Below are 14,743 nucleotides of genomic sequence, written 5' to 3'. Positions count from 1 at the left end.
TACCCCAGAATCTGTTGTGCACCCCCTCTGCAAGGAACCCCTAGGCGCACTTGCCATGGCACACCACCATCGATCCATCTGCGCCTAACTCAAAGCCCGACACCCGTCATACGCGCAACTCCCACTGACATTGATACCAGCTGTTCGAAAACACCTCCCAACTGACCAGACTCTCCGTCTTTGCCTTTATTCAACACACACCTCTCAATCTATATCATTTGACGCGATCGTGTATAATGTCGAATTGACTTTCACTACTAAGAGGCCGTATCTCTCTGTCGAATACTCCGCTTTTCTCGTGACCGACTGCCGTCCTCATGCGCTTGCCATTGACCGATCCTCTACTACTCGTTGATCCCCGATTCAACCAACTCTCACCCTCTTATTCCACTCACGAGCTTGCCCTGCGCACCCGACCGACCCACATAATCAACGACAACCTCGAGCCCCTCTACTTGCACCAGAGGTCTCAGAACAGCTTACCCCTATCATAAAACCTTCGATACTGAGGGTAGTCGAAGTCCGACTGCCCATTTCAAGCCGTCAACATTCCCTCTCCTCGCCGCAATCCCGAGTCCTCCCTCCACCACCGATCGCACTCGTCTCGGTCTAAAGCTGAGCTGCAAGATAAACCAGACACATTGCCGTCCTCAGCAGAGAAGGAGAAAGACGAAAGCTACCGGCGACTGTCGCACTCCTCTGCCACAGGATCTGACGACTTCTCCCTCTTCAGTGACACTGGAGATCTTGCAGAACAACTCACCAACGACGAGGACCCTTACCGCATTGAGCTTGACCCATTGACCAGAGAAGGTCAAAGGCGTAAAGTCTCCGGTCACGGTGGAGGGCGGAAGAAGAGAGTCGGTTTCAAAGAGCAACACCACTTGGAGAAGGGATCTGGCCCATTTCACATAGATAAAGAGTCTATCTTCATCCCTGATCCTCCACCGCATTACATCCCAAAAGCCGAGCGACTCCTGGCTCTCATCATGGCGCCTAACGATCCAGAGTCCGCCCGGTCCAAGGGTCTTGTTGGGAAGCCTTTATTGTATGGCTTCAGTCTACGCGTGTTTGGAGAGAAGAGTAGTGGCTAACGAGATTTCTCAGATACTTTACGAGTGTGTTCGTATCTTTGGGAGTGTTCCTGTTCGGCTATGACCAAGGTGTTATGTCTGGCATCATTACGTGAGTACTTCCTGAATTTCCGTCCGTCCCCAGTGCTGATCTTACGACAGTGGCCCGTTCTTCAGAGACTATTTCCACCAGCCTAGCCCGGCCGAGATCGGTACTATGGTCGCCATCCTCGAAATCGGTGCCCTTATCGCATCGTTGTGCGTTGGCCGAATAGGCGATATAATCGGACGCCGCCGAACCATCCTTTACGGCTCCATGGTCTTCTTTGTCGGCGGCATGTTACAGACCTTCGCAAATGGAATGCCAATGATGATGATTGGGAGATTCATCGCCGGCTTAGGAGTTGGTGCCCTCTCGACCATTGTACCAGTCTATCAATCCGAAATCAGTCCACCTCACAATAGAGGCAAGCTGGCATGTATAGAATTCACGGGAAATATCGTAGGTTACGCAGCAAGTGTCTGGGTAGACTACTTTTGTAGTTATATCGAGAGCGACTATTCTTGGCGAACGCCACTCCTGATGCAATGCGGTATGGGAGCGCTCCTGGGATTTGGCAGTCTGATCATTTGCGAATCCCCCAGGTAAGGACTTCCGAGGGCACGCAGTGTTTGACGAGACTAACGCAATGGTACTAGATGGTTGCTAGACAACGACCATGATGAAGAGGGCATTATTGTTATCGCCAAGTTCTATGGCAAGGGCGACATCCACAGCCCAAAGGCCCGCCAAGAGTATCGAGAGATCAAGATGAACGTTCTCATAGAGCGACAAGAAGGGGAGCGTTCCTATGCAGACATGTTCAAACGGTACAGGAAGCGTGTCTTCATTGCCATGTCGGCCCAGGCGTTCGCACAGCTCAACGGAATCAACGTCATCTCCTACTACGCACCTTTGGTCTTTGAGTCAGCTGGTTGGGTTGGACGAGATGCCATTCTCATGACTGGAATCAATGCTATCTCATACCTGGCGTCGACCATTCCACCTTGGTATCTCGTGGACAAGTGGGGAAGGCGACCAATTCTCCTCTCTGGAGCTGTTGCCATGATCATATCGTTGTCCTTGATCTCCTACTTCATCTTCATTGATGTGAGTTGGACGCCAGCGCTGGTGGTTGTCTTCGTCATGATCTACAACGCTTCATTTGGCGCCAGTTGGGGCCCAATTCCATGGCTCTACCCTCCAGAGATCCTGCCTCTGAGCATCCGAGCAAAGGGCGCCAGTCTGAGCACGGCCAGCAACTGGGCATTCAACTTCGTGGTTGGAGAACTTACCCCTGTTCTTCAGGGCGCGATCAAGTGGCGGCTGTATCTTGTGCACGCCTTCTTCTGTGCTGTCAGTTTCGTTCTCGGTAAGTTGAAGTTTGTTGATGAAGTTGTCCAAACGCACGCTGACTGATCTTAGTATACTTCGTATATCCTGAGACGGCCAATGTTCGTCTCGAGGACATGAATGCACTATTTGGAGATGCTACAACCGCGATGCCAACACCAGCAACTCAAGCAGAACGCGGTTCACTCATGGGAGTTGGATCACCATCATCACTCGATATCAGAGGAGGGACACAGCAGCCAGGCATGTTTTCGGCCGACAATGCAATCCCTGGTCTTGACATCGACCCTCCCCATATCGACCTCGACTCCAATGGCCAGCCTCGAAGGGGAAGAAGTGAGTCCAATGCCGAAGGTCTCGGGGGCTGGATTGGCCGCATGGTTTCCAGATCGCGGCAAGAAAGTAACGCCTCGCGAGGTCAATACGGCAAGATTGGACAGGATGAAGAAAATTAGAGTACAGGATCCCCCGTACTATTTACTACTGCCACGGCACACTCACTGACACAATATAGACATAGAGAGAGAGAGAGCCTGCACTCGTCTGGACTTGCTTTCAGGCAGCTGCTTGAGTGCATCAGGGACAAGAGAGGTTTAATGCCCTTGAGATGGACTATATATCTAGGGAAAAGGTGAAGTTATGGAATTTATGTTTGATCGTTATCATGTTTTACCAATCTCAAGGTCGTAGGGAATGACCTGCAGACTGCGCAGTTGGTTACGAGTAGATGAGCCTTAAACCGGGATCATGACTAAGACTGGAGGGAATATACCGCGAATCCACACATCTGGATCTGCCGCTCTGGGTTCTCTGGGTTGAACCCTCTTCCAAACTTAGACACCAATTGATCCGATCTTGCCCTGCAACTGGCGCAATTGCTGCCGTCAATGTCATCCATCATTTATCGTGGTCCATTCACCAAATTATCTCCCCTCTAAACCTAAGTGCGTTACGGACACGGCCTGCAAACGCGTTGAGGTCTCGTTCGTTCCCTTACACTGCTCCTCACTACGGAACAATCCAAACTGACTCCGCCGGGCGCCCACACCATCGGCGATCTCCCATACCTGTACTGTACGGACCCTCTTGTTCAGCCTTCCGCGGCCAAACCTGTCCCGTGACAACGAGCAGCCGCCGCAACCAACGCCCTCAAACGCCCACGACCAAGCATCGTCATACAGACACGCAGTCGTAGGAGCTGGCCGGATCTGGATTGAGCCTCCACAGGTTTTGCGTAGCCAGCTTTGTCTGCGGAACTCCCTCCGCTCCTCAGAGGCCACCGCGGGTATCGAACGAAGCATTCCCAGAGGTCCAACTACTCCACCTTGACTTCATCTCAGATACAAGACAAGGAACAATTTCGAGGATGTGATCTTACTGGTACTGCAACATCGACGTGTCCAGCTTATCTTTGAAAGGCTGGTCGCCGGGCAGACCGGTAATTGGACCAGTGATGGAAAGATAGAACAGTCACTCTTTGCGACAAGATGTCCCAAGGTATAATCAAGAGACCTCAAGAGACACACAAAGTATCCAAGAGCAAGGAGCATTCTACAACATCCATTCCACAAGTAAATGAGCGTCTGGCTCATTTGTGGGAATCTATCCTTCCAAGACAACCTTACCTCCTCTCCGTTCCCTCGGACGTCCCCTATCGGCACAGTTCGCGGTTCATAAACACTTGGTATGAAGGTACACCTTTCGACAAAAACGAGGAGCAATTGCAGTACCTGAGTTTCCTCCCACATCTTGGTGAGCACGAGTCTCTCTTGAAGGTGGAGGGTGGATGGGCGGACGAGCAGGGCAATCGTATCCTGGAAGAGGAACCGTCACCAAGGACTGTACCTGCGAGTGGTCGCAACACACCCGCAGATACGGGAAATCGCAAAAAGATCAGCCTAAAAGACTACAAGACAAAAGGCAAAAGTCCGCCTGTTACCACGCCCAGGCTACAGCAGTTGCAGATCTCGAAGGAGTCGCAACCTCTGGTAACCATTACGGAGAAGGAGTCCTCTACGAATCCTAACGGCTCGCAGACGCAGCAGGACAAGGATACCGCTCGGCGAACGTTGAACGGCAGGGTCGCCGAGCACAAGCTCGAAGTGACAGTGGCGCGTCTCGACGGTTCTCGTTCTCCTCAAGATAGTCCCAAACATACACAGCCGGGCTCTCCAAATCCAGCGAAGAAAAGGAGGTTGTCCCCACCTTTTGAGGACCGCAAGCCTGTCTCAAAAGCACCGACAAAGGAAACACTACTACCCACCATGGAAATGCCCAGGTTATTGTCCCCAACCCTACCGTCGCCTGAAGATGAGAACGGATTGCCCGAATTGCTCTCACCACTTCTGCCACCGTCGCTCGCCAAAATGATATCGAGTTCCCCGAATCCTGCCTCAAGTCCTATAAACGGATCACATCAACGAACGGACTCTGTCCGCTCTATACTTGCCGGCGCGGACCTCGACAATGATTTCCTCTTCGACAAGAATAGACTAGCTCCGACTGGTAGCCGAGTGCGTTCAGACAGTCAGCATTCAGCCAGAAGTTCTGCTCCGGGTACTCCGAATGGTTCTAAGTCCATCATAGGAAGCAAAGTTCTGTCCAAAAATGGTATCAAAGTTGGCACGCCTCTGCAGACCGCGGCCCGGGCAAGTCCCGGACCCCGGCAACGACACACAATCATCCTGAAATACGGCAAAAAGAATCGAAAAAGAGTTGAGGGATTGCTGAAATTTGCTGCTCGCCCTAAGAAGGAACCGGTCACACAAAATGCAATTTCACGAGACATCAAGATGAAGAAGGAGTTCATCAAGGAAGAAGTTGACTCTCTCAGGACGCCTGATATCAAGCCGAGGTTGATTGCTGATGACGATGTCAGGACGGAGAAGAAACGCAAGGCCGAGGATAGTCCTGGCCCGTTATTGAAAAAGATGAAGTCTTCGATGATGATAGCTGAGAAGGACAAACGACCTTCTACGCCGACTCCGTCTGCGAAGACACCTCAGACGTCGACGAAGTCTACCTTTTCCACCCCAAAGAAAGAATTGAAGTCAACAGCGATGAGGCGAGTCGAGTCCTCCGAAGGTGTGGATGTTCCGACCCCGGGAGACAAAGGTCGAGTTTCGACCCCTGTAGCTGTACCGAAACCTTCGCCTCAACCAACGTCTGCATCGAGTACTACTCGAGAAGATGAACGACAGCTGTGGAATAACATCGGAAGCAAATTTTTCGCGTTAGGTCGCACGCTGAAGCATGAAGGCAGCTCTATGCTTCCTGCGTCCGAGGATGACTCGAAGCCTGCGCAATCTGCCAAAGCGGTTCTTTTGCTGATTGAAGCCCTGCTCTGCTTCTTGATCAATATCGCGGCGCAGTCTCATATGCGGCCCGGTGCGGATCCTGGTTGGAGGTCGACTATTCTCTACCACATTTTTGTCTATCGAGCATCGAGGAAGTATCCGCACTTGCATGGCCTGGTGGTACAGCTCGGGGCAGTATGTCGGCAGGCGATCCACAGGTTCGATCTGGAAAAGCTGGCACGTGATCAATTGCCCGAGGATTATTGCAATTCAGCACCTACTCCTGGTAGTGACGGAAACACAAAAACCAATGAGGACGGTACCAAATACAAGAAACGGTATATTGAATTCAAGGATGAGCTCGTCCACAATGCCTTTGAGCTGCAGACCGCGTGGTTGAATGGCTACCGCCGGCTGTGCCCAGACCTGTTGAGGCGCGATTATCCAAATACCTGGGCGAAGCGAGCCAGAGACGCCAGCGCGAGACTTCAGGACAGGGTAGTACCAACGAAGATACCCAAGGAGTTCTATCTGCCCATGGACGCAAACACGAACGCATTCGAGGCTGCCAGATTCGGCATGGCGTTCCTCGAGGAATGGGCAGAAACGCAGAAGATTGAGTGGAAGACGAGGATTGACTTATGATACCACTATCGGCGAAATGTGCCCGTTTATTTGCGATGGGCAGAAACCTAATGCGGAATGTGTATGAATGTTAGGCGATCAGGGCTTGGAGATACCATTGAGCAGCGAGGAGCTTGCTTGTTATCTACGATACGATGCGTGCCAGAATGCACATACTATTCCCCCTACTACGTATTTTATTGTGCTGAATACAAGCCATATGGCTGAAAGACTTTCATCTTCTTCTGATTGGGCTTATTGAGCTGGCTTCCATGGTCAATCAATCTTGCTAGGGGCCATCCTGTTAACTCAGCCTTGCGCAGCCTTGCCGACATCTTATGTCGAAAACCCACCATTGCGGAGACCTGCGCTTATGATTTCGGGAAACTCGCAGCCTCGTGAACTTCTTCCCTGCCTTTGACATCTGCACCTTGTGCAACGCGCATCTGCTCCGTCTACGTCAATGATGGATGAGATACGAGGCAATGTCCCTCGATGATCCTTCTGAATTCGATGGCGTCTTGCCCGTAATCCCGATCGACTCTCCCGCCCCGTACAAAGATCCCAAAAGCAATGCCGCGACCGGTGCCTCGGCGGCCGGCGCTCGTGCGTTTGCTGCGCAAGCCGTAGCATTCTACTTTCGAGCACCTGTCAAGGCATTCTTCCGCACGAGGGTGGACTATCTGGTACGTCTATACGCTGGTCGGTAAGGCTAGGCAAGGCAGAACATAGACTGACAATGCTGCTGTTGTAGGCATACGCCAGATCCATAAACCCGGACGTACAGAGCGGACGCTTCTCCTGGAGGAGCACGACACCGGGTCTGCTCGCCCATGCGATTCGGAACTATGGCTGGCGGTTTATCCCGGAACAGCTACTCCCACCACTCGCTGCGAATGTCATCGTCGGCGCCGCACTGTACACATCATATCTCCAGGTTCTAGGGCGTCTGTACGAACCTGCCTCCCACGCCACGAAGACGGTGTACCCTCCTGCGCCGCCTGCGTATACATTTGCCGCCGGTTTTGCCGCGGGAAGCATACAATCCGTGCTTGCGGCGCCACTGGATGCACTGCAAGTGCGCTTCGAACAGCGTGGAGATGCATACCAACACAAGACGATGTGGCAGTACGGCAAGGGGAAATTACATGAGATCGGACTGCGCGGGATATTTGCTGGATGGGGCCTGAGTTTCCTCAAGGACAGTTTCGGCTCGGGCATCTTCTTTTCGACGTTCGAATACGTCAAGGCGCAGGGGTACTACAATTTCGTGAGGTGGTATTATGGTGCGCTGGGAGACGTTGATGTTGAGAAACTTGCGCAGAGGAGAGGCAGTGTGGCGACGCAAGCTCAACCTACTGCTGTTATTCGGCCGCATTATGCCCTGGAACCGGCGTTTTTGATGTTTGCTGGGATGTCGGCGAGTGTGGCACAGCAATTTATGCTGTACCCTTTGTCTACGTTGCAGACGTTGCATTATGAGCGGCTGGAAGATTTGGATAAGAAGGCTGTGCAGTTGCACCGGGACGGTGGTGCGAGTAGGGGACGGATGCTCCGCGCTTATTATCATGCTTATCAGACGACTTGGAAGGCGGCGAAGACGCAGGCTGTCGGCGTGGGGATGCGGAATTGGCTTTTCAGAGGGTTCTGGTGGTTCACTATTCGACAGATACCCAGTACGAGTGCGGGCTTGGTCATGTTTGAGTTGATCAGGAGGAAGTATGGCCTCGCTGGGGGTGAGGTTAGGATTACGAAGGATGGGTATGATATACTATTGACTTGATGGCGCCGGTCGAGCTACGGCCAACTTTTTGTGGTAATGAGAAACGAACCCAACTCTATCAGCGTAGAAGCATTGTTCGCCGTTCCTGCTGTGCTCTTTCCTGCTTGCTATACATTGGTCGTACCATCTCATGCACCCTGCAGAAGACCAGTCAGACGATACATGGTCGGACAGGACTGGACATCACAGCTTTGCCAGCTCCTTGGCGAGGAAGGGAAGGCACCCGCCATTTGAGTGTCCTTTATATGTTTAAAGACCGAAAAATCCCTTCAGTCCACGATGATAAAGTCCATAGAAATGCGAAAGCACGCTTGTAAGTGGCTGAGTGGATTGTAGCGTAGTTCCCAGACTCACCTGGTCCGCTGTTCAACTCACCGTAAAGTTCGTAGACTTCGCAAAAAACCAGTCCGGCTGGCTTCACTTACCTACAACCTCCTCGATCACCGGATCCAGGAGCTTGTAGGCAAAGTTTTTGCTTTTTTGGTTGTCTAATTCCGGATCTTCAAGGTTGAATGTAGTCAATGTGGACGAACTTACCTAGGTACATTTATACCGCATCTTGAGACGACGACGTAGCCGCTTCCAGAGCATCTCTGTGGGCCACTTTACGACCCCTTGGCAGGCTTTCGTGCATATTCCAGTCGATCAATAGCCCGCCCCTCCCGTGTGGTGGTTGTTGAGTCCATATACAGACCAGTCTCGACTTGGTCGTCGAGGTCCTTCACTTCCGATCCCATATCTCGCCCTCCACAACCCGGTAAGAGAGAAAACATGGTGTCGCGGACGGCGTTCTGCACGAGGTGAGAAGATTTCAAATCTACTTTGGTAGCATGAGACACGACATGCTGCCGTCTGTCTTTGTCATCTCATGTTAAGGTTGGAAGTATGTAGATGGCAGGGCGGAGATCCACTTATCAGGCCGTTTCATCTTCCGCGTTACTGTAGGTGGTTGGAGATCACCGCTGTATTTGTAAGTCGTCGATCGCGCATATGCGATATAGGTACCGCGGTGCTCACATTGCGCAGACTTGTTTCAGCACGACTTTACTTCCTACAACGGTGACTGGGTGCGGATCGATTGGTAAGAGGTCTCTCTGTGGAAATGAGGTCTCTGCGCACAGTGTCGGTGGTGGGTTGCCATGCTGAGGGCGAAGTCGGCGATGTCATTGTTGGCGGAGTACTAGACGCTCCTGGCTGTAAGACAATGTATGAGAAGATGATGTACTTTTGGACCAAGAAGGACAGTCTGCGGAACATGTTGCTTCAGGAACCTCGAGGTCGATCCTCGATGTGTACCAATCTGGTTGTATCGCCTTGCGACCCTCGAGCAGACGCTGGATTTCTCATAATGGAAAGCGACGAATACGCACCAATGTCAGGGTCTAATACGATATGTACGGCAACAGTGCTCTTGGAGACGGGCATGATAGAGATGAAGGAGCCTGTCACGAAGTTCAATCTGGACACTGCTGCTGGATTGGTTGGCATAACAGCCGAGTGCGAGGCCGGAAAGTGCAAATCTGTCTCTTTCGACAACGTTCCAGCCTTTGTCTTCGCACTTGACAAAGCTATAGACGTGCCTGGGCTGGGGACAATCTCCGTTGATATTGCCTGGGGCGGAATGATGTACGCTCTTGTCGATGCGAGCTCTTGCGGCCTCAAAATCGCAAACAGCGATGCAGCCAAGCTCATCGAGATTGGCGAAAGGATCAAGCGGGCTGTGCAAAAACAATTTGTGCCAGTGCATCCAAATAACCCAGACATTCGAGGAGTGACCAACTTTGTATGGATGGGACCATTCGAGACTGCGCCTGATGGTGTCAAGACGGCGACCAACACAGTGGTAGTGTCTCCTGGCAGGTTCGACCGATGCCCCTGCGGAACAGGCACCTGTGCAAGAATGGCGGTACTTCATGCCAGGGGTCAGCTCGAAGTGGGTGAAACATTCCGCCACAAAAGCATCATAGGCACAGAATTTATCAACCACATCAGAGGCACCACCAAGGTGGGCGAGTATGATGCTGTTCTTCCAACGATAAAGGGCAGAGGGTGGATCACGAGCTTCAAGGAAATCGTACTAGATCCGACCGATCCATTTCCGGAGGGCTTCAGGGTAGCAGATCACTGGCACATGCCGACTGATCCCTGAGAAAATCGGACAAGGATAGAAAGCTTGGGTGAACAGAAGATCAATACAGAAGGTGATATGTATCAGCATTGTACCTTATGCTCTGGAGCAGAAAATGGCGCTGTAGACACTTATAGAGACTGCTGCTTGTTGTTGAATGGAAATTCATCTGCCTCGCTTGAATTGTTACTGCCAGAGACCCGAGCCTGAAGTACGCGCGGCAGCATTAATTTCTGAGCAGCACAGGAGCTCCTCCACTCGGTCCAAGTAGCATGTCAATGACATGTACCGCTGATGCTTGACCTGAGGTGGCAGGGTTGTTTACAGCGTTAACGAGGATTTCTTGAGGTGGAAGCATTGTATGAGAAGCACTGGAGAAGTTAATGACTTAAAGTCGCGGTGACGCGCTCTGAGGATTATGCTTGGCGCTCGTCGCGTTGAATCATTCCTGGCTGCGATTGCCGTGCCTCAAATGTTCGTAGGCAAAGTCCATCAAGCAACTTTCCGATTTACCTTCTCTTTGCGACACTTTTGCTCTTGGAGGGAGCGGGCATTATTCTTGACATAGTCGCACCATCCTTCTCTTCTCTCAACTCCAGTTGTGTCTCTCTTCTCCTTCAGATCGGCTCGCTACAATCTTCCAAACCGCCTTAATTGAGATTCACACTATCCCTCTGCGACTCGCCTCTTTGAGGTAGGCAGCAATCATGGGCGACATTGTCATCAATCCCGATACCTTCTTCGAACGTCTATCGTCTCTCTACAATTCTTGGAAGGCAGATAAGAGATCTGGAGAGGGAACATTCGGCGGCGCAGACAGCATCGTCGTCTTGACCGGTAAGGCCGATCAGGATACCATATATACCAAGAACAATGCTCTGCATGTAAGATAGCTATCTCGAGGACGCTTCCTGCGACGAAATCTGTTCAAGCTGACCGTCTACGCAGTTTTGGCTGCTGGGCTATGAATTCCCGGCAACGTTAATGGTCTTTACCACCGCAGTCTTGTACATCGTCACGACCGAGAAGAAGGGTAAGTGGCACAAGGACGGCGATCCTACATGGTCAGATCTGACACCAGACAGCGCGACATTTGGCAAACCTGAAAAATGGCAAGATTCCTCTCGAGATCCTCGCCATTGCCACGAAAGAGACAGACAGCCGTACAAAAGCCTTTGAGAAGTGTGTCGATATCATCAAGAACGCAGGCAAAAAAGTCGGTGTCATCCCAAAAGCGGAGGCTCACGGTCCATTTGTCGATGAATGGGTCAAGCTCTATGGTGATATCTCGAAAGAGGTTGAAGAGGTCGATGTCTCTGGCGCTTTTGCAACTGCATTCGCCGTCAAGGACGAGACTGAACTCAGAGCCATGCGAACCGCGGGTCATGCGGCAAGCGCCGTGATCTCCGACTACTGGGTTGACGAGATGTCCGAGGTGCTGGATAGAGAGAAGAAAGTTACCCACAGTTCCCTTGCAGAGAAGATGAGCCGCAAGATTGACGACCAGAAATTCTTCAAGAGTATCTCGAAACTGCCCAGCGACTTCGATAACCAGCAATTGGATTGGGCTTACGGACCAATCGTACAAAGCGGTGGGCAATATGATTTCAAGCTGACGGCGCAACCCAACAATGACAACCTTCATTCTGGCTGCATAATAGCCGGGTTGGGTTTCAGATACAAGACTTACTGCTCAATCGTGGCGCGCACGTACTTGATTGACCCAAGCAAGTCGCAGACTGCGAATTACAAGATTCTTCTGGCTGCCCATGAAGCTGCAATGAAGGAGATCAAGGATGGCGTTGTCATGAAGGATGCCTACAACAAGGCTTTGGGAGTTGTCAAATCCAGGAAACCCGAATTGGAAAAGAACTTCGGGAAAGATGTTGGAGCCGCGATTGGCATCGAGATCCGAGATGCAAAATTCGTCCTGAATGGCAAGAACACCAAAACACTGAAGGACGGCATGACTGTTACTGTCACGACGTCTCTCGCTGACCTCACCAATGATAAGCCACAAGACAAGAAGGGCGCGAGCTATAGCCTTCTTCTGACTGACACGGTCAGAGTGACCCGCGGAGACCCTGTGAATTTCACCAAAGAAGCAGCTACGGACCTCGACTCCATCGAATTCTACTTCAAGGACGATGAAGAGGACACGAAGCCTAAACAAGAAAAGACCAAGAAGTCTGGAGCTGCTACTATTGTTGCTTCCAACATCAAGTCGACCCGTTTGCGAGGCGCAAATCGTGGAGACAATGCCAAAGAAGAAGAGGAAGCACGGCGACGCGAACATCAGAGAGAGCTGGCCCAAAAGAAGCAACGAGAAGGTCTTGAAAAGTTTGCAGAGGCTACTGGAGACATGAACGGCGAGAACGAGAAGAAGTTCAAGAAGTTCGAATCATATAAACGCGACGGTCAACTACCCCCCCGTGTCAAAGACATGATTGTTTGGATTGACCTCAAAGCGTCGACCGTCATTCTGCCTATCATGGGCAGGCCAGTCCCCTTCCATATCAACACCATCAAGAACGTCAGCAAGTCCGACGAAGGCGAGTACACGCATCTGCGGTTCAACTTCCTGTCTCCGGGCCAGGGTGTCGGCCGCAAGGATGATCAGCCCTTCGAAGACCCCCAAGCGCACTTCATCAGATCTCTGACAGTCAGATCGAAGGACCAAGACCGATTGTCTGAGATTTCTGCGCAGATCACCGAACTCCGCAAAGCTGCTACTCGTCGTGAACAAGAGAAGAAAGAAATGGAAGACGTCGTTGAACAAGACAAGCTGATTGAGATTCGCAATCGCCGACCTATCAAACTCTCGGATGTCTATCTGCGACCTGCGCAAGACGGCAAACGTGTTCCTGGCGAAGTTGAGATTCATCAGAACGGTCTTCGATATCTCTCGCCCCTTCGCAACGACCATGTTGATGTTGTCTTCTCCAATGTCAAACACTTGTTCTTCCAGCCCTGCGTTGGTGAGCTGATCGTGCTCATCCACGTCCATCTCAAGAATCCGATCATTATCGGAAAACGCAAGACAAAAGATGTTCAATTCTACCGAGAAGCTACCGACATGGCTTTCGATGAAACAGGCAATCGTAAGCGCAAGCATCGATATGGTGACGAGGAAGAGTTCGAGCAAGAACAAGAAGAGAGAAGACGGAGGGCGGAACTTGATCGAATGTTCAAGGGGTTTGCTGAGAAGATCTCTGATGCTGCAAGAGAGTATAACATTGCCGTCGACATACCATTCAGGGAACTCAGCTTCAATGGTGTACCCTTCCGCAGCAATGTTCTGATGGCACCATCCACGGACGCATTAGTGCAATTGACTGAACCTCCCTTTACGGTCATCACCCTGGACGAGATTGAAATCGCTCATCTCGAGAGAATACAGGTACGGACCTCTGTTTTCTGACAAAACCCTTGCTAATATTACGTCTAGTTCGGTCTCAAAAACTTTGATCTTGTATTCGTCTACAAAGACTACAATCGACCACCAACGCACGTCAATACCATCCCAGTTGAGTCTTTGGACCGGGTCAGAGAATGGCTGGATAGTGTGGACATTGCGTATACTGAAGGTCCCCTTAATCTCAATTGGGGTACCATTATGAAGACTGTCACCACTGATCCTCACCAATTTTTCAAGGATGGCGGTTGGAGTTTCTTGAACACGGACACTGACTCGGAAGACGACGAAGAGTCTGAACAGGAAAGCGCATTCGAGATGAGTGACTCTGAACTTGCTGCCAGTGAGTCGGAAAGCGATGCAGAGAGTGACTTTGACGATGCCTCTGCTAGTGACGATGAAGGCGAAGAAGAGGATCTTAGTGATGAAGGTGAAGATTGGGATGAAATGGAGAAGAAGGCCAAGCAGGAAGATTCGAGAGGTGGCGAAGTCGAAGAGGACAAGGGCAGAAAGCGAAAGAGATGAGCTGGCTCACAGCCATCGATTTGCCCGCTCAGCGCTGCGACACGTCTCCAATGGACCTGGAGTGGAAAAAGTGTTTCTCTTTCAGTCGTGGCTGTCACTTTGGGAGGCAAGCGTCTTGAACACCCTTAGCTTTTGCCTTGCTTATGTATTCATTAATGGCAATCTTCAGTCTGATTCTGATGACCCTTTCTAAATCGTGGTCAACCTTACATCGGATCAGGCTGAGAAGTCAAGTCTCTCCAAATCCAAAGTGGAGTCTTGAGTTAGTCGTGATCGTCTCCAACTGATTCCATCATACGCATTCTAGTATTTTGTATTTCTCATCAAGTCTTCGGATCACGAGCTTCCTGTTACACCTCAATCCTACTTGTAAACTCGCGGAGCCTGAACATCTGAATAGCCTGAGACAAATCTGTCATCTCTGCGACCATAAAGCATACCGATCACAACGAAAATGGGCTGGTTCAGTTCGTCGCCCACGCCGGCGCAACCCGCTGCAGGTATGT

The 14,743-nt window shown here is 51.2% G+C and overlaps 5 protein-coding genes across 5 annotated transcripts; all 5 read left to right on the top strand.

Annotated features, from left to right (window-relative positions):
- Positions 1-317: 317 nt before the first annotated feature.
- Positions 318-3,317, top strand: EDD37DRAFT_687885 (MFS transporter; the record flags this gene model as incomplete). Its single annotated transcript, XM_062819949.1, has 7 exons — positions 318-466; positions 516-520; positions 541-1,048; positions 1,108-1,185; positions 1,236-1,718; positions 1,773-2,485; positions 2,539-3,317. The coding sequence occupies 7 exons, from the start codon at positions 318-320 to the stop codon at positions 2,919-2,921; spliced, it is 2,319 nt and encodes a 772-aa protein (XP_062668044.1). The 3' UTR covers positions 2,922-3,317.
- A 543-nt stretch (positions 3,318-3,860) lies between these two features.
- EDD37DRAFT_508177 (uncharacterized protein) lies at positions 3,861-6,467 on the top strand. Its single transcript, XM_062813580.1, has one exon. It carries the CDS (start codon positions 3,954-3,956, stop codon positions 6,405-6,407), a length of 2,454 nt encoding a protein of 817 aa, XP_062668043.1. The 5' UTR covers positions 3,861-3,953; the 3' UTR covers positions 6,408-6,467.
- Positions 6,468-6,871: 404 nt separating this feature from the next.
- EDD37DRAFT_611652 (mitochondrial carrier domain-containing protein) lies at positions 6,872-8,169 on the top strand (the record flags this gene model as incomplete). The annotated part of the gene is made up of 2 exons (XM_062815299.1): positions 6,872-7,072; positions 7,141-8,169. 2 exons carry the CDS (start codon positions 6,872-6,874, stop codon positions 8,167-8,169), a joined length of 1,230 nt encoding a protein of 409 aa, XP_062668042.1.
- Positions 8,170-9,132: 963 nt separating this feature from the next.
- Positions 9,133-10,661, top strand: EDD37DRAFT_637183 (proline racemase). The gene has a single exon (XM_062817031.1). It carries the CDS (start codon positions 9,272-9,274, stop codon positions 10,316-10,318), a length of 1,047 nt encoding a protein of 348 aa, XP_062668041.1. The 5' UTR covers positions 9,133-9,271; the 3' UTR covers positions 10,319-10,661.
- A 10-nt stretch (positions 10,662-10,671) lies between these two features.
- On the top strand, positions 10,672-14,566 carry EDD37DRAFT_637179 (X-Pro aminopeptidase). The gene is made up of 4 exons (XM_062817030.1): positions 10,672-11,181; positions 11,246-11,330; positions 11,383-13,697; positions 13,746-14,566. Exons 1-4 carry the CDS (start codon positions 11,005-11,007, stop codon positions 14,235-14,237), a joined length of 3,069 nt encoding a protein of 1,022 aa, XP_062668040.1. The 5' UTR covers positions 10,672-11,004; the 3' UTR covers positions 14,238-14,566.
- The last annotated feature ends 177 nt before the right edge of the window (positions 14,567-14,743 follow it).

The sequence above is a fragment of the Exophiala viscosa genome, assembly GCF_022695815.1.
Source record: "Exophiala viscosa unplaced genomic scaffold EDD37scaffold_9, whole genome shotgun sequence".
In the NCBI taxonomy this organism is placed as follows: Eukaryota; Fungi; Ascomycota; class Eurotiomycetes; order Chaetothyriales; family Herpotrichiellaceae; genus Exophiala; species Exophiala viscosa.
This window is presented reverse-complemented; position numbering and strand designations above follow the sequence as displayed.

Excerpts from the sequence above, each read along its gene's own strand:
- EDD37DRAFT_508177 (XM_062813580.1), top strand. The coding sequence starts at position 3,954 with ATGTCCCAAGGTATAATCAAGAGACCTCAAGAGACACACAAAGTATCC.
- EDD37DRAFT_637179 (XM_062817030.1), top strand. The coding sequence starts at position 11,005 with ATGGGCGACATTGTCATCAATCCCGATACCTTCTTCGAACGTCTATCG. Across the intron at positions 11,331-11,382 it reads CGTCACGACCGAGAAGAAGG|CGCGACATTTGGCAAACCTG; the intron begins GTAAGTGGCACA and ends GACACCAGACAG. Across the intron at positions 13,698-13,745 it reads CTCATCTCGAGAGAATACAG|TTCGGTCTCAAAAACTTTGA; the intron begins GTACGGACCTCT and ends TATTACGTCTAG.
- EDD37DRAFT_637183 (XM_062817031.1), top strand. The coding sequence starts at position 9,272 with ATGAGGTCTCTGCGCACAGTGTCGGTGGTGGGTTGCCATGCTGAGGGC.